This window comes from Salvelinus namaycush, chromosome 32 (assembly GCF_016432855.1).
Source record: "Salvelinus namaycush isolate Seneca chromosome 32, SaNama_1.0, whole genome shotgun sequence".
NCBI classification, from domain to species: Eukaryota; Metazoa; Chordata; class Actinopteri; order Salmoniformes; family Salmonidae; genus Salvelinus; species Salvelinus namaycush.
In genome coordinates, this window is record NC_052338.1 from 15,776,473 (window position 1) to 15,801,836 (window position 25,364).

At 41.4% G+C, this 25,364-nt stretch overlaps 1 protein-coding gene across 3 annotated transcripts in view; it reads right to left on the reverse strand.

Moving 5' to 3' along the window:
- Positions 1–19,998, reverse strand: part of LOC120027135 (phosphatase and actin regulator 4A-like) — a 43,529-nt gene extending 23,531 nt beyond the window's left edge. The window contains exons 1-3 of one of the 3 annotated variants that reach the window (XM_038971988.1): positions 19,753–19,998; positions 15,069–15,184; positions 9,444–9,488 (exon numbers count right to left, since the gene is read on the reverse strand). In XM_038971988.1, the coding sequence (XP_038827916.1) occupies positions 9,444–9,456 (13 nt within the window). In that variant the 5' untranslated portion in view covers positions 9,457–9,488; positions 15,069–15,184; positions 19,753–19,998. Of the gene's footprint in view, positions 1–9,443; positions 9,489–9,872; positions 9,956–15,068; positions 15,185–19,752 lie in introns of those variants that run through there. The other 2 variants (XM_038971989.1, XM_038971987.1) reach the window with 2 other exon arrangements.
- Positions 19,999–25,364: the final 5,366 nt, after the last annotated feature.

Sequence of the window (25,364 nt, forward strand, 5' to 3'; positions counted from 1 at the left end):
GTTTGATTGAACGTTACATTTGCATTGATGTCAGAGTGATGAGAGGGACAAGAGAGTGCTCAGTACCAGGCAGTTTGCAAGTTTGGTAGACTACTAATGACCATCAGCAGCATCAGAGCTTGGACAAGCCTAGTTATCGTGACAAAACGGTCACGTGGAGTTTGACTGCGGTCGTGACTCGTGACCGCCGTTGTGGCTGTAATACGGTCACCGTAACAGCCCTAGGTCTGATCGTCGGAGACAAGTGTGCCGGTTCCGGTATCTCAGAAACGGACCGCACTCCTGTGCTTTCAAGCATGAGTGTCTAGGGTTACTGAGAATGGTGCGACAAACAAAAAACATCCAGTCCTGTGGGCTCATACAGCTTCTTGAGGAGAGGTCGAAAGAGAAATGAAAGGAATCGTGCAACCAAACAGGCGAGCCAGAACAGCATCTCTGAACACACAACTCATTGGTCCTTGTCACAGATAGGCTAATGCAGCAGAGGACGAATCCCGGTTCCTGTTGCGTCATGCTGATGGCAGAGTCAGGATTTTGCGTAAGCAGCATGAGTCCACGGCCCCATCCTGCCTAGTGTCAACGGTACAGGCTGGTGGCATTATAGTGTGGGGAATGTTTTCCTGGCACACGTTAGGTCCCTTGAAACCAATTGAGCAACGTTTCCATGCCCCAAAGAATTCAGGCTGTTCTGGATGCAAAGGGGGGTCTGACCCAATACTAGATGGGTGTACCTAACAAACTGGCCACAGTGTAGTAGTAATAATTATGATAATAAACCATTTGGCAGACACTTTTATCCAAAGTGACTTAGAGGCATGCGAGCATATTGTTTTATATATATTTTTTGACTTCTGGGTGGTGCCGGGAATCGAACCTACAAGTGACATGCTCTACTAACTGAGCTACACAGGTACACCATAAATCAATGAATGATTGACAGACTAGTTGTCTGTGGGAATGTGCAGCTTGTTTGTTAACACTGTAAAGCACCTCAACGGCAGAGACAACTACGATGAAGTCAATGAGTTGACACGGAACATATGACACGTGCCTAAACCGTTTAATTACAGGTGGAACAATTCTTGGCTCGATAACTTACTTCACACAAGTTCAAACCTATGTCAATGTTTCAAACAGTAGCTATTTTTACGTGTGTAACCCATAAAAGTAGTCAACTATTCTGAATGAAGTCGTCAGTTTGTGAATGTCTACAGTGATTTACCTTAACTTAAAATAAAGATTGAATGTGTGTGTGCGCGTCTTCTCAAATCTGACACTACTCCATTCCAAAACCTTTGCCTCTGTTGAGCTACAGCACACACCGCTGTAGCTCTCTCTAGAGGTGGAACCAGGTAACGACACAAAAGAACTCTTTCAAGGGGAAATGACAGGCAGGAATGTTAGGAATGCGAGGCTATAGGTGATCATTTTGATAAAAGGTCCTAATCAGGCCCACTACCCTGGGAACCATCCCTGGCTGTCAGCTGGTCTCTATAGGAAACCATACCGGCCTTACTGACAATTATCAAGGGAAACAGATTCTGTGATAATGAATAGGTAGATTTTTTTTCTCCTCATCACATCTATGAAAAAACAGTTGAGCTGAATAAAAATAGGCTACTGCATGACTCAACACAATACAAATTCCACAATACTGATGAATTATCAAGTCACACACAGGAGTCAAGGGCAATATGGTCTTCTTATTGCTTACAGTTGGAGTTGGAAGTTTACATACACCTTAGCCAAATACATTTAAACTCAGGTTTCACAATTCCTGACATTTAATCCTAGTAAAAATTCCCTGTTTTAGGTCAGTTAGGATCACCACTTTATTTTAAGAATGTCAAATGTCAATAATAGTAGAGACAATGATTTTTCAGCTTTTTTTTCCCCCCATCACAATCCCAGTGGGTCAAAAGTTTACATGCACTCAATTAGTATTTGGTAGCATTGCCTTTAAATTGTTTAACTTGGGTCAAATGTTTCGGGTAGCCTTTCACAAGCTTCCCACAATAAGTTGGGTGAATTTTGACCCAGTCCTCCTGACAGAGCTGGTGTAACTGAGTCAGGTTTGTAGCCCTCCTTGCTCGCACACACTTTTTCAGTTCTGCCCACATATTTTCTAGAGGATTGAGGTCAGGGCTTTGTGATGGCCACTCCAATACTTTGACTTTGCTGTCCTTAAGCCATTTGCCACAAATTTGGAAGTATGCTTGGGGTCATTGCCATTTGGAAGACCCATTTGCTACCAAGCTTTAACTTCCTGACTGATGTCTTGAGATGTTGCTTCAATATATCCACATAATTTTCGCTCCTCATGATGCCATCTGTTTTGTGAAGTGCACCAGTCCCTTCTGAAGCAAAGCACCCCCACAACATGATGCTGCCACCCCCGTGCTTCACAAATGGGATGGTGTTCTTCAGCTTGCAAGCCTCCCCCTTTTTCCTCCAAACATAACAATGGTCATTATGACCAAACAGTTCTATTTTTGTTTAACTTTTTTGGGATAGGGGGCAGCATTTTCACTTTTGGATGAATAGCGTGCCCAGAGTGAACTGCCTCCTACTCTGTCCCAGATGCTAATATATGCATATTATTATTACTATTGGATAGAAAACACTCTGAAGTTTCTAAAACTGTTTGAATGATGTCGGAGTATAACAGAACTCATATGGCAGGCAAAAACCTGAGAAAAATCCAAACAGGAAGTGGGATATTTGAGGTTGGTCGATTTTCAACTCATCGCCTATTGAATGCACAGGATATGGATATGTTTGCACTTCCTACGGCTTCCACTAGATGTCAACAGTCTGTAGAACCTTGAATGCAGCTTCTACTGTGATGTGGAGCCGGATGGGAGCTGTTTGAGTCAGTGGTCTGGCAGAGAGCCAGGTCCTGGTCATGCGCATTTCACATGATAGCGACCTGCGTTCCATTGCTTCTCTACACACAAAGGAACTCTCCGGTTGGAACGTTTTTGAATATTTATGATAACAACATCCTGAAGATTGATTCTATACTTAGTTTGACATGTTTCTTCGACCTGTAATATACCTTTTTTAAGTTTTCTTCCGACGTTCGCCTGGACCTGCACGAGCGTTTGGATATGTGTACTAAACGCGCTAACAAAAGTAGCTACTTGGACATAAATAATGGACATTATCGAACAAAACAACAATTTATTGTGGAACTAGGATTCCTGGGAGTGCATTCTGATGAAGATCATCAAAGGGAATATTTATAACGTAATTTCTGATTTCTGTTGACTCCAACATGGCGGAATTTTTTTTCTTTTCTTTCTGAGCGCCATCTCAGATTATTGCATGGTTTGCTTTTTCCGAAAAGTTTTTTTTAAATCTGACACAGCGGTTGCATTAAGAACAAGGGTATCTTTAATTCTATGTAAAACATGTATCTTTCATCAAAGTTTATGATGAGTATTTATGTTATTTGGCGTAGCTCTGCAATTTCTCCAGATATTTTGGAGGCATTTCTGAACATGGCGCCAATGTAAACTGAGGTTTTTGGATATAAATATTAACTTTATCGAACAAAACATATGTATTGTGTAACAAAGTCCTATGAGTGTCATCTGATGAAGATCAAAAGGTTAGTGATTCATTTTCTCTATTTCTGCTTTTTGTGACTCCTGTCTTTGGCTGGAAAAATAGCTGTGTGTTTTGACAATCATATGTTGTGCTTTCGCTGTAAAGCATTTTTGAAATCGGACACAATGGGTAGATTAACAAGATGTTAATCTTTCATTTGCTGTATTGGACTTGTTAATGTGTGAAAGTTACATATTTCGGAAAAATATTTTTGAATTTCCCGCGCTGTCTTTTCAGCAGAATGTTGTCGAGGGGTTCCGCTAGCGGAACTCATGTCCTAGACAGGTTAACCTTTTACGGCTAGAGGTTCCGCTAGCGGAACGTTTCGACAACATCCGGTGAAATTTCAGAGTGCGAAATCCAAAATAAATTTGAAATATTTGACTTTCATACAATCACAAGTGCAATACACCAAAATACAACTTAACTTCTTGTTAATCCAGCCACCATGTCAGATTTCAAAAAGGCTTTACGGCGAAAGCAAACCATGCGATTATCTGAGGACAGCACCCCATCAAACAAACACATGACAATCATATTTCAACCCGCCAGGCGCGACACAAAACTCAGAAATAACGATATAATTCATGCCTTACCTTTGAAGATCTTCTGTTGGCACTCCAATATGTCCCATAAACATCACAAAATGGTCCTTTTGTTCGATTAATTTCATCGTTATATCCCAAAAATGTCAATTTATTTGGTGCGTTTGATTCAGAAAAACACCGGTTCCAACTCGCCCAACATGACTACACATTATCTAATAAATTACCTGTAATCTTGGTCCAAACAACTTTCCTAATCCAGCTTTAGGTATTTTAAAATGTATATAATCGATCAAATTTAACAAGAAATTTGTGGAGTGGTTGAAAAACAAGTTAATGACGCCAACCTATGTAAACTTCGAGACTTCAACTGTATATCTAATTACTGCCTCTGACTGACATTCCAGTTACTGCCAAAACCACCACCATTGAGATAAAAGGCCCCATTAGTGCCCTATACGGCTCTGGCAGGGAGGGTATCAGTCACGTTTAAACACCTCCGTTGAGAACAGTTCAAGAGACAGGTATCTAATCAAATCAGTGAGGTATATTTATACTGAGCTGGGCCACTAGGCCAGCCAGGGTGGAGGCCAGTCAGGGACAGGGTTGAGTAGATCTGTCCTTATCTGTCCTAGCTAGTGGACAGTGTGTCTATTCCTCTAGGCCAGTGGTCACCAACCTTTGAGTCAAGATCGCTTTGAGTCAAAATGCAAGCCCAATACATTATCACTGCATATTGGCTATGCTTGAAATTGCCCTACCAATGTTGTTCTTCTCAGACCATTTATAAAATGATATTTCAAAATGTTAGGGATATGATCACACTGGTATAGATTATTTGTTGTAATACTTGTGAGGCACAGCTGAGTGAGCATAATAAAAACATTTTTTTTACTGGACTGAAGGCCTGCATCTGATGGGCGGGAGGATCTATGAGGCTGCCTCTCACCCGACTCACCGTCCCTCCTCTCGCTGCTGAGAAAAGGGGACATTCCTCCAGCTGATGGAGAAACTTAAGTCGCACTGCATTACTGCTGCCTAATGCACCAATTCATGTTGTTACTCCAATGACCAGAGAAAGTTAAATACTCCTCCATATTAAAAAAGCCACAAATAATAAGCTTATCGAAACTGGCATTTTATGGCTTATAACTATGTGGAACAAAGTGTTGACAATGCTGAATAACTACTTAAATGTACTCATAAAAACAGCAGCTCTTTGCTGTATTCATTGCGTCTCTCTAGACATGGTTTAAAAGGTGTTGAAATCTCACATTATCAACTTTGCTTTGCGTTGGAGGCTTCTTTTTACTGTCTATGACACGAGGAAACTTTGCAGACACGGTGATCTGAGCCATCTGATTGGCCAGCGGTAGACCTACAGGTGCACTTAATTTGCGGTCTGGATCGCGATGACCGGTTGGTGACGACTGCTATAGGCCTAATGTGTGTTGGTCAACCAGGCCCTAACCTGTCCAAGGGCCTCATTTAAAAACGTTCCGTAGGCACAAAGGAAGGCGTACGCCACTTTCTGAGCAAACTTTGACATTTATAAAAAAAACTAACTTGACGTGAGAATGTGCGGTCCTCCACGGACACTTTGACCCATACGTACGCACATAAAAAACTGGAGAAATTAGAAACTGCGACTGATGGCAGGAGGATGAAACTCGAGAAACGCTTAGAAATGTATACCATTGTGTAAAATAAATAGAAATATTACATCTCACATTATATATGAAGAGTTCCCTGGATTGCACACAAAATAAACACAAAAAAACATTTAGGATAATAAAAAGAGATATTGGTTTTTACAAAATAACCCCTCAAATAAGTTGTACAGCTTAATAGGGAATCATATTTAATTGGATCTGTAATTATTAAACAAGAGTTGCATGTTATGAAATGTATTTTCATAAATAAGGTGAACAGTACGACAAATTACATTTAAACTGATGCGGTTTTCGATGCCTCAGTCAGGCAGATACATGTTATCACATGTTCGTTGCACAGAACTATCAATGTTATAATGGCCCTGTCATTGTCAGTTACAATCAGGGTAATTACCACACCTGAAGGTGATTTTTGCAATTGGGTAGCTTTGACAATCAAATGGGTGGGTAAAAAAGACATGCAATTACAATGCATAATGATGCACAATGGCTGCTTTGGCACTGTTGGAAGATTTGGCAAATGGAAGAATTTGGAGAGAGCAAATTTTCAGAGACCAGCTAGATTTACTGGTCAATGATGAGTGACTTGAGGCGGTTCGGATTACCAAGAGCTGTTCTCTTGGATCTCTGTTCTGTAGTGAGCCCAGCTTTACAGAGGAGCACCCGCAGATACCAAGCCATGCCTGTCCTACTTCAAGTCCCGACAACCCTCGGATTTCTGGCAACCGGCACTTTTCAAAGGGAATTGGCTGAATGGCTGAGAGATCCCTGACCTACCTTTAGTCATGTTATGCCAGAAGTGTTAGGAGGTATAATTGGATTGACGCACCTCTAGATAAAAGTGTCCTTACACGGTGGGTGAACAGACAAATAAAAAAAGTGCAATTTGCAGCAATGTCCGGTTTCCCAAATGTATTCGGTGCTATTAACTGCACTCATGTTGGTATAAGGTCACCAAGTGAGAATGAATTAGCTTTCATTAAATCGAAAGCATTCGCATTCCATTAATGTCTAAATCAAATGTGATGCGGACATGGTACTGACTAATGTAGTGGCTTGGTGGCCTGGGTCAACCCATGACTCATGCATATGGAGAAACAGCAGTATTGGGTGCAGACTTGAGGCCGGAGCTGTGCGTGATGGCTGGCTTCTAGTTACAGATGAGTAATGTAGAAATTCTAAATCAATTGCAATTTCTCTACTGCAGTGCCTAACCCATTCACTAAATCTTGCAGGTGGCAGTGGATATCCCCTCAAGCGGTGGCTGCACACCCCTTTCTCCAACCCACAGAGCGCAGAGGAACTACAATGTGCGCCATTGCCAGGTACGTGCTGTTGTGGAGCGCACCATCGGGCTTCTGAAGGGCAGATGGCACTGCCTCCACTCCTGGCGGAAACCTTTTATACAAGCCTGAATAGGTCTGCGACATTGTGGGGCCTGTGTGCTGTGATATACATAATGTGGCACAGCTAAGGAACGTGACTTTACCCCCTGACGCTGTTGGTTGTGTTGGCTCCGACCATGACCCCTATCCCCAGGCGTTTGAACCAAACGCAGCTGCCATAAGCCAGCGTGTGGATGTGATGCGTTGCTTGTAAGAACACAAGGTATGGAAACAAATAACATTATTCATTGAGTAATTCTTTCAATGTACAGCTAATATCACACACAACATTTATTATTTCCTTCAACTCCTTGGCAATCTCGTTAATAGCGTCTTTGCGTTTGCAGGACTGCATCTGTGTGGACACGGACACTGTAGGGTTGTGACGCACGAGGTGCAGTGAAGGCTGGGCGCACTCAGCTCCTGCTCAGCTGCAGCACCACTGACCCCGTTGGTACATGCAGCGACCAAAAACAATAGAAAATGTCAATTGTTTGTGTAAATAAATGTTTAAAAACAACTTTGGTTTACTCTTTTCAAAACGAGGGAAAACTAAATTACATACCTGAATTGTCTGTGTCCCCCTCCGTCACTACTCCACTCAGGAGGGATTCCCCTATAACACCGGCAAGTCGCTCATCAAGGGGGTTGAGCTCCGGTATCCCCTTTCCCCCACCCGTGGCAAAAACACTTTGTCTAAGGCTATGTGCCTTTTGGCCTCCACTTTTATGCCGGACCACTTTTTCATTTCTGAGAGGATCCGACCTTCTGAGCCAGCAGCATTCACAGCATCTGCCACAAGCGCCTTTTTGGCATTTGTAATGCCCACACTGTGTCCACCAAACACTTTTTTTTTTTTTTCTTGCTTTAACCTCCACTACAAGAACTTCCATTCTTTTTTTGCTTTTTTTTTGTGCCTTTGTCGGGATTTGCCGTCATGCAGTTAGTATGGATGAGTATTAATTAGGGGCGTTTCACTGACTATTTATAGGCAACTATGGCCGTTAAAAGGGTGGGACAAGGCGCTCCAAATTTCGAGTTGATCGCAAATTATGAAGGGAAACCGGCGTGGGATATGCGTGCACATTGTGTTATAAATCAGAATATTTTTGTGCGTAAGCACTTTGTTTTGTCCGCACGCCACCATTTGACGTGAATCCTCTGCACAGTTTTATAAATGAGGACCCAAATCTGCACTAGACCAGCCCCCACATCTTTCACTGCCTGGCTTAGGGAGGCCACACACACACACGCTACCCATCACGATGTGGATCAGCTTACAGTACAAACAAGTCACACCTCTCTCTCATTCAATTATCATATTCAGTCTTTCAGATAAAACCGCCTTACAAATAACTGACATTGTTCAACAGTTTCAGAAAAAAATACAAAAAAACATTCAACAGAACAATCAAAATCACCAACAGAAACAGTATTTTACTCACATCTATACTCCGATCGTACAACCATTGTTGAGCCTTTCATAGATCAATTAACAGATTAGAACAATACATCCAAGGACAGAACAACAGATCGGTCTGTGACAAGGACAGGCAGCAACTACAGAGTCTGGACCAGATACTGTGTCCTCTTCCATGGACTCACACGGAGGTCCTTCAGCGGTTGAAACAAGAGACTAGAGCCAAGGTTGTGTGGGGCTGGTAGAGAAAAACAGCCGTTTCCTAACCTTTACAGGCGTGTCCTCTACTTGGGGAAAGACCCAATCAGATAGCCCCATACAGGTGTGTGCTCTGGGACAGGCCCAATCAAATAGCTCTGTTGAATAGTGTAAAGTGGCTGCGCTGGCGATACTAGGCAGTCCTATCCATTATGTGGTTGGCGCAACGTGACACATAGCCCCTCTATGTGTCACGTTGCGCCAACCACATAATGGATAGGACTGCCTAGTATCGCCAGCGCAGCCACTTTACACTATTAGTGTTGACTCACCACTTTCAGCTTTCCTGATAGCATGTCTGATAGTAATCTCCAAAGCACAACACTGTCGCATGTGAGACTTATCAGAACTAGCTAGAACAGTCTTCTGTGGGCTTTCAGATGTTTTGACTTAGCTTTTCCACTAAGACCACCCCTTACAAAATCTAATTTTCCTAGACAATAAGGCCTAAGCCATTTACACAAAAGGGCATGACATGTTAGAAATAAAGCCATTTTCATAAAGGAATAGGCTAGGATACAGGCCTACATAGAAATCATACTTTTCTTACCCCGATTTGCCATCACAGAGTCCAAAGGACAGCAGACAACAGCTCCTGAGTCAGACAAAACAAGGGACGAAACTGAGCAAATGAGGAAGTAGAATTAACAACAGAATAAAATAGGCACCAGACACAAACGAATGAGAGGACTGTGTGTGTGTCAATGGATACTATCATCAGATGTCCTTATCCCTCATATAAGAGTGTCGTTAAAAAGAGTAATTCACACCTTATTAGATCATCTTTCCATCAGGCCTAGCATTCAGTCTGTAAGAGGGGGAGAGGAGCCACAGAGTAGTAAAATGGTGCTTTCCTCTCATTTCCCCAACAGACTAAGACAGGCCTCAATCAGGAAGAAGCAGTTTAGTTACGGTAAAATGAATAGCTCTAGCCCCATATTCAAAATGGTTTATCCGAGTTTAGAAATCAGTCTCTCACCTTCCCAAGTTATGAACATGGCCCTTAATCCTCTGGCTGCACTGGCTGCTAACTACCTGTGGTGTTCACTGCGTTAATGGACCCTGACCAGACAGGAAGAAATCAATGTTGAGCTTTCCACTTCAGACACAGAAACAAATGCCATGTTCAATCACACACACAATTCATTATGGACTCTGGGCACATGGGACAGCAGCAAGTTGTTTTTAAAACAAACATACCAAACCATAAAACAACATACAACCTGCAGTGAAGTTGCTCAACATTTACATTAAGTCATCTAGCAGACTCCCACCCAGGGTCAAGCACCCCGCCCAACTGCACGTCGACAGATCTCCCACCAAGTCAAATCAGGGACCCGAACCAGCCAGGCCAACAACCATCCAAGATTCCCCCACAATTCCCCGAGAGCTGCCCATCAACCATCCGAGACCCCCTCTCCCTCCATTCACCACCCCCAAACAAATAGATTTAGTGTTACAAGCCACAATATCTTTAAGACTCAGATTGATGATTTACACAGTCCCAAAGAGCAGATGGAAGGAGGAGGCCATGTGAATGAACCAATGTCAGTGTGAATGTCTGCCTGGGTTTTAAAACCCAGCCAAAAGGAGTCAGGGGCTGACTTGTCTATTGCCCAGTCTTTTTGATGTGCTCCAAGCAAGCTTTTAGAAAACAGATTCAAGCAGGGTTGCATCACAGGTCCTAAATGTTTGTTAGCCAATTACAACCACAGTACCAGCTGCACAGCTTCCGCTTATTAACAGAAACAAGCTTCCTGCCATCCAGGACCTCTATACCAGGCAGTGTCAGAACAGGCCCTAAAACTTGACTAAGTCTCCAGCCACCCTAGTCATAGACTGTTCTCTCTGCTACCGCACGGAAAGCGGTACCGTAGCGCCAAGTCTAGGACCAAAAGGCTTCTAAACAGCTTCTACCCCCCAAGCCATAAGACTCCTGAACACCTAATCAAATGGCTACCCAGACTATTTGCATTGCCCCCTCCCCCCGCGCGTTTACACTGCTGCTACTCTTATCATCTATGCATAGTCACTTTAATAACTCTACCTACATGTACATATTACCTCAACTAACTAGTGCCCCCGCACATTGACTCTGTACCGGTACCCCCTGTATATATATAGTCTTGCGATTGTTATTTTACTGCTGCGCTTTAATTACTTGTTACTTTTATTTCTTATCTGTTTTTTTAACTGCATTGTTGGTTAGTAAGCATTTCACTGTAAGGTCTACACCTGTTTTATTCGGCGCATGTGACTAATACAATTTGATTTTGACATGTGGAGGCAATATCACGTAGGGTTCTTCATTATATGACAAACAATGTATAAACAAAGCACCAGTTAGTTATGTTACTCTCTATTCTGGACAATGGGACAGGCCAAGTGTAGCCGGTGACTTATTACATTAAATGGAAGCCTACGTCTGTATATGGCCCGCAGGAACAATCACCTCTTCAAGTGATCAGATACCTTTCCTGTAATCACAGCTTTACAGGGTATACAGGGAAGCTCAGAGCAGCTCTTTGAACTGAGAGAGAAACAGTCAGTGGGAGTGTTTGTTCATTGATGCAGATGCAACCAGACCCAGGGCTGGATCAGGACTTGACAAAGTTGATTACCACAAAGGGCCAATCCCATGAAGATCACTACAGAATTGAACAGTCAATGCAGCAACACAGAATGCTGTGTTCACCCAGCTTGTGATTTGTGTGGAGTAGGTGTGGCCCTGGAATATCGTAGCAGGAAATGGGTAGGGCGGTTAGTGGTAGGTACAGCACTTTGGAATGTAGTAGTCCCTGAACAAAGTCCCCTGACCAAAATAAACAGATTCTCTCCCTGCTGCCCACGTGACTAACCTGAGCAGAAACAAGGTAGGGTTGCGTTCAGCTATTCAAAACGTTGCGGAACGTCCAGATAGAAATACAGTGCCTGCCGGTAAGTATTCACACCCCGGGACTTTTTTAAATTTGTTGTGTTACAAAGTGGGATTAAAATGGATTTAATAGTCTTTATATATATATTTTTTTTTACAATGTACACAAAATACTCCAATGTCAAAGTGGAAGAAAAATTTGAACATTTGTTTAAAAAAAAAATTGTGTTTCTTGATTAGATAGGTAACCCTCGGAGTCAATACAATTTAGAATTACCTTTGGAGCTTTCCACACCTGGATTGTGAAACCTTTGTCCATTATTCTTCAAGCTCTGTCAAATTGGTTGTTGATCATTGCAAGACTGGGGCTCCCGAGTGGCGCAGCGGTCTAAGACACTGCATCTCAGTGCTTGAAGCGTCACTACAGATACCCTGGTTCGTATTCAGGCTTTTTCACAACCGGCCGTGATTGGGAGTACCATAGGGCAGCGCAAAAATGGCCCAGCGTCGTCCGAGTTTGGCCGGTGAAGGCTCTCATTGTAAATAAGAATTTGTTCTTAACTGACTTGCCTAGTTAAATTTTAAGTAAGTAAGTAAAAGACAACCATTCTCAGGTCTTGCCAGATTTTAGACAAAAAATGTAACATGGCGACTCAGGAACATTCCCCGTCTTATTGGTAAGCAACTCCAGTGTAGATTTGGCCTTGTGTTTTAGGTTATTGTCTGCTGAAAGGTGAATTAAATCTCACAGTGTCTCGTGGAAAGCAAACTGAACCAGGTTCTCCTCTAGGATTTTGCCTGTGCTTAGGTCAATAGCGTTTATTTTTTATCCTGACAAACTCCCCAGTTCTTAACACTTGAACTGCCGTAGGCCACATTATGATTTTAATTATCAGCCCACAAAAAAGCTATGACCTGCTCCTTCCCTGACTTTTCCTTAAAAAGGTTTGTATTTTACACTGCTCATTTGTCAGAGTTGAAAATCACACACTGAAAAGTACTTCAGAGCCTTTTTACCTGTTTTTCCTCACACCTATTCCTAACTTAAAATCAGCCAACACAATGTGCGGTAGGACTTTGGAACCCAGCCAGGCAATAATGCAGTCTCTCACTCTTCACTGAATGAATGACAAATGGATAATTGTGCACCTTACTTCACAATTGCATTTAAATTAGGCCTAACTGAATAAGGAGGGTAAAGCGGTTGATTTAATTTAGAAACACAATGAGTTTGTGTTATGCCTATTAAAATCAGCAGTAAATCCTTTGACCGCATACCTTGCGGGTTGATACCATTCTCTTTTATGATTACATTTGTTAAAAGAAGCGGTTATGGGACAGTTTTATTTACTATAACTAATCAAATGTATTGTAATGGAAACAAAAACATGCTACATATTGCAGTAGCCCTTTAGAATATTGCAAAACATATCCTTGTCTATCTAGCAAAGCAAACGATGCCAGCCCACTTAATGAATGGCAAATGGGCGATAATTGTGTAAGTTACTTCACAATATAATTTAAATTAGGACTGTAGTAGTGTGATGATGATGAGTACTGTGAACAACAGTGTGATGATGAGTTTGTGCTGCCTATTTATCAGCGTTGGCGCTCATTTTAATAATTTGATGGCACACCCTGCAGGTTGATACCATTCTCTGACGTTTTACATTGTAAAAAGAAGCTGTTACAGGACTGTTTTATTTACTGTAACTATTACTAATTTAATTTATTGTAAGGGAAATGAAAACATGCCATGTGTTGCAGAAGGCCTTTAGAATAATAAAAAAATCCTTGACTCTAGCCAAGTTGATGAGGGGGAAACAAATGATGCCAGTCAACCTGCACATCGAAACTACACCAAAACCAATTTCACATAATAGAGTTAACCTATAGACAAGATTAAATCGACAATAACCTGATGAGTGACAACATTAAGCATATCAATTGTCAAATTGTACATGAAGAGAAGGGCGCATCTTGTAATTGACAGATGCGGGGAAAGGAGCATTGCTTTATCAAATCCTCCTTCAGTCACATGAAGGTAAAACATTGTGATTTCTATATAGTATCTGAAAGAGAATATTCTGCAGTTTCTATGACACTTACCTTAGTCAAATAACTCCAAATTCAAGAGGTCCAAATGCCACTTTTTCCAAGAATATCCGTGTTGTCCATGCATTAGGCACATGACCACTCACGCAGCAGCATTGCTCTGGCTACTATAAGCAAAAACTAGTAACATAATAATCGTACAATTAAAATAGGCTATTCTGTCATCAATGAATGGGCGCTAGAAACCAGATAGAAACTGATAATGGTGCATGTGACTTCAGTAAAATGTTGGTTAGCCGCCAGTGTCGAAAACCAAGTACTTGCTCAATGGCTTTCCATATCTGGGGAAAGATGAGACAAGGCCAGCGGGTGAGCAACTGTCCGAGAGTGTGGTTTTGAGACTCGGGGAGCCTTACATGGGCAAAGGCAGAAATGTGACCACAGACAACTTCACATCAATTTCCATGGCAGACAAGTTGATTGCATAGACTAGCCTGCTTAGAACAGTGAATAAACAAAGACGAGAGTTGCCCCCCTCTGCACAAAACATACGAGCGGAGGTGTACTCCACATCAGTGATGGAGAGTGGTAAAGCAACACATAGCTTGCACGGCTATGCAGTGTCTTAGACCATTATGCCACTCAGGCGCTGTACAACGTGACCGGGCGGGAGTGGCATAGAGTACTACCGTATGAGCAAAATAATCCTAACAAAATAAAATAAAAACCCTAGTGTAACATTTTAGTAAGTAATACTGAAGTCGAGCACAATTATCAGTTTCTATTTAGGTTTATGCCGCCCATTCATTGTCAGTTAGAGACACAGTAGGACCCAAAAGCATAATCAGTGCTCTAACTCCCCCTTGTGCTGGTCTGGAGCAATGAAGTAGTGACGCAGGGTACCGTACTAAACCACATATTACCTCCAAGTCCCGTGGCGTAACCTCGCAACTTTTATCTACTGATGCACAGTATGTAAAGTAGAAAAGCCTCGGTGATACCACTGGGCGTGATCGAGTGGGTTTCCATTTGAGAATATCTGACTGTAGTGTGCACACACCTCCCGCAAGTCGGGTTGGCTTATATACCCCCTCGTATCAAAATGAGGAAAATCAATGAAGCGGGGGTGTTAAAGGAGGAACCACTGTATCAATCAGAAGGTAACAGCCCTGGCAACGTGGCCAGTGAGCATGACTTGGACTAAGTAGAGCCAGTTCTGGGCCAACAGCTAGGTTACTTACTCACTTCAAAAGACCATAGGCCTTGTAACGTCCCCAGTCAGTAGTAGTGTCTGGGATTCCTGTGATTAGAGCCAAGTAGTGTCTGGGATTCCTGACTTCTGTGAAGGACTTGAATTATTCCTATAAAAAAAGAGAAAAACAAAGTCAGTGAAGGTCAAACAAAATAACATACTCCTCATGGAAAACAGCCTGACAGACTGTTGAGGTGTGACTACTACTGCAGATTTGTATTGTACTGTACTAGAGCGTGCTGACAACACTGAAGCCCTCTGGGGCCGATAAAACACATACAGATCAACATCTCTACCAAGGAGAAAGACAGGGACGGTCACTAGGGACTAATACATCCAGACACATCATGACAACTTCAACTTGACAAGTGACAACATGAAAAACACACCGCTTGAACGGCTGAACCTAAACACTAACGTAGCTGCTGCACGTTGGAGATGTAAAAAACCATTAGAACAGTCAGGAAATAGGCTAGGCCGTCCTGTTTCAGCTGCAGCAATCTCACGCATGGTCAGCTTTGCTCTGTCTAACCGGTTTGGCAATGTCACTGCAGTGAGTAGACACTGACACAGAAACAGACACACGTGATGTCATTCCCCACGGCAGTAGCAATGTACGTCTGTACGCCACTCTGTACACCACTTAAATTAGCCTAACTAATCCCCACTGCCAGGGCATTAGGCTCAGGCACATGTGGAACTAGACAGAGCTTGCCAAGTATCTGCCTGGTCATTATGCTTGCTCATATTGAATGGCATAATCAGTAGACTATTTCTTATAGGCCTACATGTATATAGCCAATGCCTTTGACCTTCTCATGGATGCCCGAGTAAAGCCAACGTGAGGTTGCCCACAAATTATTCACGAAAGAGAAAGATCTGTGCTTCACTCAGTTCCATACTCAAAAATTCCAAGCTGTGCATTAGGGCCTAGCTCATAGACTACTTCAACGCACATGCAGATCTGAAGAGAGGTAGACACGGCTAGCTTTTAAAAAGCAACAAATGACTAGTTATGGGCAGGCAGGAAAGGCAAACAAAATGGAGAGTTAATGTTCACCTGGCTGCTGCTGCTTTGTGTGGCCAATCAGAGTAAAGTAGAGGTTAGACTAGGCCTCCATAATGCACAACAAAAGGTCCTGGCCTGAACACTTGAACAAGCAACAGATAGTCTCACACACGGTCTAGCGCCATTTAACTTCAAATGGCGAGCAGAGCAGGTAATGACCCATCTCTCTGTGCTTATTGGTATGTTTAGGTGGTTGTTAGACTGTTTTAGAGTCCTATGGCCTCTCTCCTGCATCAGGACACCAGAACCTGACATAAAAAGGAATAAAGTGACAGGTGAAGGAAACCAGATTTTCAGGTTTGGTAAGGTTTCTGTGTTTCTCCTTGAAGTTGCGAGTGGTGTTTTTTTTAATACGATCAATTACTTGGACAACGTTGATTCTTGTTTTGTTTTTTATTACCTACATGTAGGCCTATTAATCAGGTAGCATGGATGTGACGATGTGCTGAATTGGAAAGTGAAGAAATCTATCATTTCTGTTCAGAAAAATTACATTACAATCTCTCAGCCATGAAATTTTGGGTACTTTCATCAAAATGAAAGTGTGTGTGTGACTGTTCCAGCGACTGTGCCAATTACATACACACATTGCCTACATGGGCGACAGGTTAGAGCATGGGCCAGTAATTGAAAGGTTGCTAGTTCAAATCCCTGAGCCATTAAGGTGAAAAATCTGCCAATGTGCCCTTGAACAAGGCACCTAACCCTAATTGCGTCAGGATTGCCATTGATAATGCCAGACGCTGGCCATGACCCTACTATCCGAGGGTGTCTCAGGGGAGTTACGATATGCAAAAAACACATTTACAATTCACACGTGTTTAATACACACTTGTACATGTGAGATCTAACAAATATAAGCACCTACCTATTTTTTTATGTTTTACTTATTAGGCTATAGATTAGTAATGCCACCTGTACGTGTCATTTGAAAAGTAACTTCTCAAACTGAACTGATGCAATAAAACGCCTACATCAGGCTAAAAATGCATACATAAAATAACTTCTGGTGCTAAATCAGCTGCTCTCAATTTTCATTGTGAGACAGCGTTCACAAATTTTGTAGAGAGCAACAACCAGTGCAGCTTATTCTGTGCTCCCTGACATCTATTAGCGGCTAGTTCCTAGAGCAGAGCATAATGCTGCAAGCCTGGGAAGTGCTTGAAAGACCTGGGTGGGTACAATCACCCATTGTGTCGGGTTCATTCTGCAGCACTGGCCATGTCCACACACAGAGTTGGGGGGGGGGGGGGGGGGGGGCTTGGTATAATTTATTCATATAGCCAACTGACAGCAGAGCAGTAACCATTTAAAAGTCTGAAACAATAATTAACCACATATCATTAACTTTCCATTGGAAACAAATAGGCCCTAATTAACTACACGTAGGCCTATTAATCAGGTAGCATGGATGTGACGATGTGCTGAATTGGAAAGTGAAGAAATCTATAATTTCTGTTCAGATAAATTACATTACAACCTCCTCACTAAAACCATGGACTTGAACCCAGACTACAGATTTCCATCACCTTTTGCAGTGAAGTGTTAAAGCAGCCTATATAAAACAAAGTGAAACAATAGCCTTACCTTTAAAACGACTGACTTGCATACAATTGAGTATCTCGATCTGATAAAACTGTAGTAAAACAATCCCTTTCTTTCATCTTCTCTCTAGAAGAACCGGACAACTCAGACAAACCCTGAGGTATCCTATTCTACAGAGCTGTTTACCACCTCCAGTCAGCACTGAAGGCACTTGACACTTGTTGGAACAAGCAGAAATTGCTGTAAGGGAATTCCTGAGAGGTATTTGCTCCTCTACTCTCTAAATGAGTGGAAACTAAAACGCCCAGCAACATGACAGTCAACTAATCTTGTGTTTTACATGGTTACACACGCAGTCTCTTTTCAAGTCAAATCACAACCGTAATGAAACCAGAGAGATCAAACTGAACGAGGCACAGGGTAATTAAACTGGAGAAACTAATAATGATGAATGAGACTTTGCTCAAGACGCGAGTATTTGTAACACAGTGAAACTAAATTGTAGTTCATCGAGATGGGGCTTGTGAAAAAGAGCTTACCTCAAAGGGTTATTACTGTTTGCTTCGTCCTGCAACGAGCCATTGTTTACAGCCTGGCATCCTTGATCAACCAAACCTAAACTACTCTGGTTCACCAAAATAAAGTTTCCCATCAACAGAGATATTTCCAATATCTCTAGGAACAATACTTACGATTTGGCATGTTGAATGTGTCCTTCGCTATCAAATAAGCATTTAAAATAAGTTTTATTTAGAGAGTCTCCCATTTTCTACCTGTGGGCTGCCATTGTAGTCCAGTCTAGACCACGAGAGAGTAAGCTACCATGTAATCACCCACTTCTACAAGAGACCCTGGATAAAAATGGGTTTTAAACACTTCTTTGATAGCGAAAGACACATTCAACCTGACATTTACATTTTAATCATTTAGTAGACACTCTTATCCATAGCGACTTACAGTGAGTGTATTTTCATCTTAAAATAGTTAGGTGGGACAACCACATGTCAGTCATAGTTACTTTGAGTTAAAATGTACTTACTATCAGCAAAGTCAAGTGTGAGTGTTAGTTCACGAAATAGTAGGGGGGTGAATCGTACGTATTGTTCCAAGAGATATTAGATATGCCTCGACATTAAACGTTATTTTGGTGAAAACTAATAGTTTAGGTTTGGTTGATCAAGGACCCCAGAAATGAGCCATCTGTAAACAACGGCTTCATCTGTTTTTTGCTGACATGATGATACACAATGTCCTGAAAACAATCCAACTGATGACTGTAGTAGACAAAATAGACCTAGCCCATTTAAAACTGCCTTGTGGGCACTTGTGTGTGTGTGTGTGTGTGTGTGTGTGTGCTAAACTACTTGTATGCCTATTTGATGGCATACAGATGGAAATATAGTATGAAATTGTGGTAAAAGTCAAGTCTATTCAGCCTTCAATAACCTAAAATGATGTACATGATATTGTTGTTTTGGCACTTGGCATTACAGGTGGGCAAACCAGAGCAGGGAACTGACTGGGTCTATCATCAAGCAGAAATAACTAATGCGCTAACTAACTTACCATCAACTTAGTATTTAGTCGTCAAAATGTTGGCTGTGTCATTAACGTTATAGTGGCACAAAATAATCGGTAAACGAGTTATGTTATGGAAAATGGGGTTGTGCACTGCACCTGACTGGATAGCCAGCTAGCTAGTTGCACTAATTTATCATATAGTTACTGTAGCTGGTTAGCTATAAGAACACTTAGTCAGACAGAATAAAGATTGACCTTAACTATAACGTTAATGAAAAGGCTAGCTAGCATGTTGATACACAAAAAGTATGTGATAGACTACTATAGTTAAAGTACTGGAGCTTACAAGCAAAATAGCTGACGCAAGAAAGCAACAGGTGGCTATAGTAGTTTTCAGAGTTCCGGCTAATGTCTGAATGACTAGCTATTCGCTAACCAGTCAACAACTTTCCTGACCTAACAATGAACACAATAATGCATGTTCTCAGTGAGACAGTTATGCATCTTGAAAAATAAGATATGATAGCTAGCTATGCACTTACCTTTGAAATATTGCTCCAAAAGCTGGGTCGCTCGACCTAAATCCCCGTGTTAGCTACAAAGCCGGAACTAGTTATTAAAATAACCAGCTAATTTAGCTACCTAAAGTATCAAAACTACAGCAACATCTAATATCAGGTTACTATAGTCTATACATTTTCATTTGTACATAGACTGCTTAGATAGATATTAACTTACGTAGTAGCTAGCTACCTATTTGAATACTGAGCCCAGAAATCGCTGTTGAAAGTGGACATGTGAGTCTGCACATGCGCACTGAAGATGTAAAATGAGGCGCTCCACCTTTGCAGTGACGTAAACTGTAGGTTATTTGTTTTTTTGCGGCCTACTATTGTAGATAGAGTGCGTTCCAAACATTTAGAGAATCAAAAGAAAGAATGAACTGCTTAAATACGGGAAACAAACGTATACATCGAGTGTAGAAATGTTTAGCTAGCCCATACAAACAATGCGGCCTCTCCGAGGATGGAGTGGTAATGAAATGTCACGTAAAGTTTGACACAACAAAATGTTTGTTTGACTGTCTGATGGGCATTGTTAGTGTTCGCTGGACCCCTGAAAATAATATCCCTTCCCATCTCCAAATAACTGAAGTTGATTTCAAAATCATAGATGACTGTATGATGATAGGCCTATCCTAACAAGCGATAGATGGGCAACTTTGATTGGGGTGAGGGCCACAAAAAAAATCTTAACTCATCATGAGAGGGCGCAGTTGCTCGCGGGTCTGCCCACGTTCATTGTGCCCTTCAGCAAGGCACTTAAACCCCCCATGCCTCTCCAAAATCCTATGTATGTATGTATGTGTGTCTTTCGGAGGGGGTAGGGTTAAAAGCGGAAGTAGAATTTCGGTTGGACCTTGTGTGCAATTGATCAATAAAGTTATCTTAATGTGATATGATTGCATTGTCGAAGCTAAAATGCTTGTTTTTTAGCTGTCAAAAATGTGAGTACTCTGATCTCTGCTGGTCATTATGTGAAATTACAGGGTAGAGATAAAGCCACACTTTACTTGGGCTGCCACCTACTGGATTATTTAGAAATACCAGCACGAAAGCACACAGGGAAACGAGGGAGAGCGGGAAGGACAGTCCTGCTCAAAAGTAGTGCACTATATAGGGACTAGGGTGCCATTTGGGAAATGAGCCATTGCACAGCGAGAGTGTAAAGACCTTTGTGCTATTTCACAAAAAGGCTTGGCTATTTTATTGTACAGGAACATATTTATTGTACTATACAGCAAATATAAATAGGGATATGTTTTATCTGATATGTCTTATCTAATCTCCAATAAAAGAAGGGGTATGCATGGGCACATGTTTGTGTGAAGGACGGCACTGTGCTGCCAACATCTTTGCTTCCTCCACTGTCCCTCTACTGGCTCCTGAGTGGTGCAGCGGTCTAAGGCACTGCATCTCAGTGCAAGAGACATCACTGCAGTCCCTGGTTTGATTCCAGGCTGTGTCACATCTGACCGTGATTGGAAGTCCCATAGGGTGGCTCACAATCGGTCCAGGTTTGGCCGGGGTAGGCTGTCATCGTAAATATGAATTTGTTCTTAATAAAGGATTAGACACTTTTTTTCAATTTTGCCTAAAATGACATACCCAAATCTAACTGCCTGTAGCTCAGGACTTGAAGCAAGGATATGCATATTCTTGATACCATTTGAAAGGAAACACTTTGAAGTTTGTGGAAATGTGAAATTAATGTAGGAGAATATAACACAATAGATCTGGTATAAGATAATACAAAGAAAGAATATGCAGTTTTTTTTTTGTACCATCATCTTTCAAATGCAAGAGAAAGGCCATAATGTATTATTCCAACCCAGGCACAATTTAGCTTTTGGCCACTAGGTGGCAGCAGTGTGTGTGTGCAAAGTTTTAGACTGATTCAATGAACCATTGCATCTATGTTCAAAATGTTGTATCAAGACTGCCCAAATGTGCCCAATAGGTTTATTAATACATTTTCAAGTTCATTATTGTGCACTCTCCTCAAACAATAGTATAGTACTCTTTCACTAGTATAGTACTCTTTCACTATAATAGCTACTGTAAATTGGACAGTGCAGTTAGATTAACAAGAATTTAAGCTTTCTGCTCACATCAGATATGTCTATGTCCCGGGAAATTTTGGGGAAACCTCATGCTAATCACATTAGCCTACATTAGCTCAACCGTCCCGCGGGGGGGATGCCGATCCCGTAGAGGTTTTAACTGACTCACCTAGTTAAATAAAGGTTAAATTAAACAAAAACACTAGGCTCGAATCAATAGTCCTCTGTTCGCCAACACATATGACCGCACAGCCACCGAAAAGGATCCTCGTCAATGGTGCCATTGGCGGTATTTCATGCTGTGGGGTGAGCTTATCCGGTACAATTTGGAAACAGAACCTGTTACATTTGCATAGCCTCTACTCTATGGATCAAGGGCATTTTATATTGTACAGACAACATGGCAATTATAACCAGGGGTTGGAACCGTTTCAGGGAACAGAACCGAAAGCTGGAAATAGAACACATTTTTTTGAGTAATAGAAACAGTACTGAAACGAAAGTGATCTCTAGTTTTCTGAAACATAACCTTTATTTTCAACTCTTGAGAACTGATTACTAATGTTCTTTTTTGTTCCAAAAATATTCCTAATGTCTAGTATATCATTTCGTAATTCTGTGAAGTTATGATGTTAGTAATAGCCTAACTGACCAATTAAACGTGCTAACTGGTGAGGTAAAATAATTAGCTAAATGTAAAAACGATGTTGATTTCAAAGGTTTAAAACATTTATGAAAAGGAACTATATGAACCATTACTTTGAGTGCGTTCATAAATTCACTCTGGCTATCTATTCCAATTTCAAAGCACTCTCGTCTGAGTGTATCAGAGCGCAGAATAACTGATGAATTTACGAACACGCAACACCTGTTGAATATAAATGTCAGCAAAAAAAACTTTATTAAATTATTTCCAGCAGCACAGTTACAGTCAACGCTCTAGATAACATGAAAACAGCCTAACCACATCTGCTAGGATGAGTAAAATGGTCAGAGTGAGGTGTTCTCTCATTTGTGTCTGGAAGTAGCTAACAAGCTAGCCAACTTTAGCCAGTTATTTCAAACCTTGCTTACGTTTGTGTACGATCACAACTGTCTCTCTATTATGCGTGGGAATACTTAAGAACACATTAACAAAATTAAAATCACTTGGAGCTGATTTCCTGGTGTTTTTATAGTTGTTTATGTCAAATAATAAAGAATAACTTGGGGGGGCAAATCAAACCACCTGCAGGCCGAATCCTGCCCGCAGGCCACCAGTTGGGGAACCCTGCTGTACGTCATCAAAGCATAGAGGTTTCCAGGCGCTTTTGATGGAATGATAATTTCCTCAATACTACTCTGACATCATACAGACTAGGGCTGGGAATTGCCAGGGACCTCACAATACGATATTATCACGATACTTAGGTGCAGATACTATATGTATGGCGATTCTCACTATTCTATATGTATTGTGATTTCATGCTGTGATTTTATTGCGATTCAATGTTCCAAACATATTGCTCACGATATGTTTGCTGCAGAGGGACAAATTCGAGCCATGAGAAAGCAAGTTTTTATCAGTCATGGAAACAAAAGTGCTCAAAATAAATTTGCTCCCTATTTAAAAACATGGGCCTGGGAGGCTCACAGGGATATTAGTATCCACACACCAATTATCAATTTTTCAACTTAAAACTGCAATATGTAACTTCTTTGATGACCCAACCAAGTTTACATAGCTATTTCAATGCTTCCTGATCAGATTCATTTTTCCATCTTAATATAGGTTTTGTACACCATCTTCAAACAGCAAAAAATAGACTGAACAAAAATATAAACACAACATGTAACAATTTCAAAGATTTTACTGAGTTACAGTTCATATACTGTAAGTAAATCAGTCAATTGAAATAAATTCATTAGGCCCTAATCTGGATTTCACATGACTGAGAATACAGATATGCATATGTTGGTCACAGATACCTTAAAAAAAGGTAGGGGCGTGGATCAGAAATCCAGTCAGTATCTGGTGTGACCACCATTTGCCTCGTGCAGCGCGACACATCTCCTTCGCATAGAGTTGATCAGGCTGTTGATTGTGGGCTGTGGAATGTTGACCCACTCCTCTTTAATGGCTGTGCAAAGTTGCTGGATATTGGCGGGAACTGGAACACGCTGTCGTACACATTGATCCAGAGCATCCCAAACATGCTCAATGGGTGACATGTCTGGTGAGTATGCAGGCGGTGAGCAGGTGGTGAGTGTGCAGGCCATGGAAGAACTGGGAAATGTTCAGGTTCCAGGAATTGTGTACAGATCCTTGCGACATGGGGCCGTGTATTATTATGCTAAAACATGAGGTGATGGCGGTCGATGAATGGCACAACAATGGGCCTCACGATCTCATCATGGTATCTCTGTGCATTCAAATTGCCATTGATAAAATTAAATTGTGTTTGTTGTCCGTTGCTTATGCCTGCCCGTACCACAACATTGACATCAGCAAACCATTCACCCACACAATGCCATACACGTGGTCTGCGGTTGTTAGGCCGATTGGACGTAATACCAAATTCTCTAAAACGACGTTGGAGGTTGCTTATGGTAGAGAAATTAACATTAAAATTCTCTGGCAACAGCTCTGGTTGACATTCCTGCAGTCAGCATGCCAAATGCACGTTCCTTCAAAACTTGAGATATCTGTGGCATTGTGTTGTGTGACAAAACTGCACATTTTTGAGTTGCCTTTTGATGTCCCCAGCACAAGGTGCACCTGTGTAATGATCATGCTGTTAATCAGCATCTTGATATGCCACACCTGTCAGGTGGATGGATTTTCTTGGCAAAATAGAAATGCTCACTAATAGGGATGTAAACACATTTGTGGATTTTTCTTTGTAGAGAAATTAGCTTTTTGTGCATATGGAACATTTCTGGGATCGTTTAACTCAACTCATGAAACATGGAACCAACTCTTTACATATGGCGTTGATATTTTTGTACAGTGTATAACGTTGAATCATCTGCATACATAGACACACAGGCTTTGTTTAAGGCTAGTGGTAGATCGTTAGTAAAAATAGAGAATAGTAATTGTCCAAGACAGGTTCCTTGTGGAATACAACACTTTATATGTTTTACCCCAGAGAAGCTACCATTTAAAAAATTATCTGTTCTATTAGATAGAAAGCTTTCTATCCCATGACATGGCAGATGATGGTCAATAATATTCGTTTTTTCATTAAAACTTGGGGGCACGAGATTGGTGCCCCCCCGCGGGACGCTTGAGCTAACATAGGCTAATGTGATTAGCATGAGGTTGTAAGTACCAAGAACATTTCCCAGGACATAGACATATCTGATATGGGCAGAAAGCTTAAATTCTTGTTAATCTAACTGTACTGTCCAATTTGCAGTAGCTATTATAGTGAAAGAATACCATGCTATTGTTTGAGGAGAGTGCACAATAATAAACTTGAAAATGTATTAATAAACCAATTAGGCACATTTGGGCAGTCCTGATACAACATTTTGAACAGAGATGCA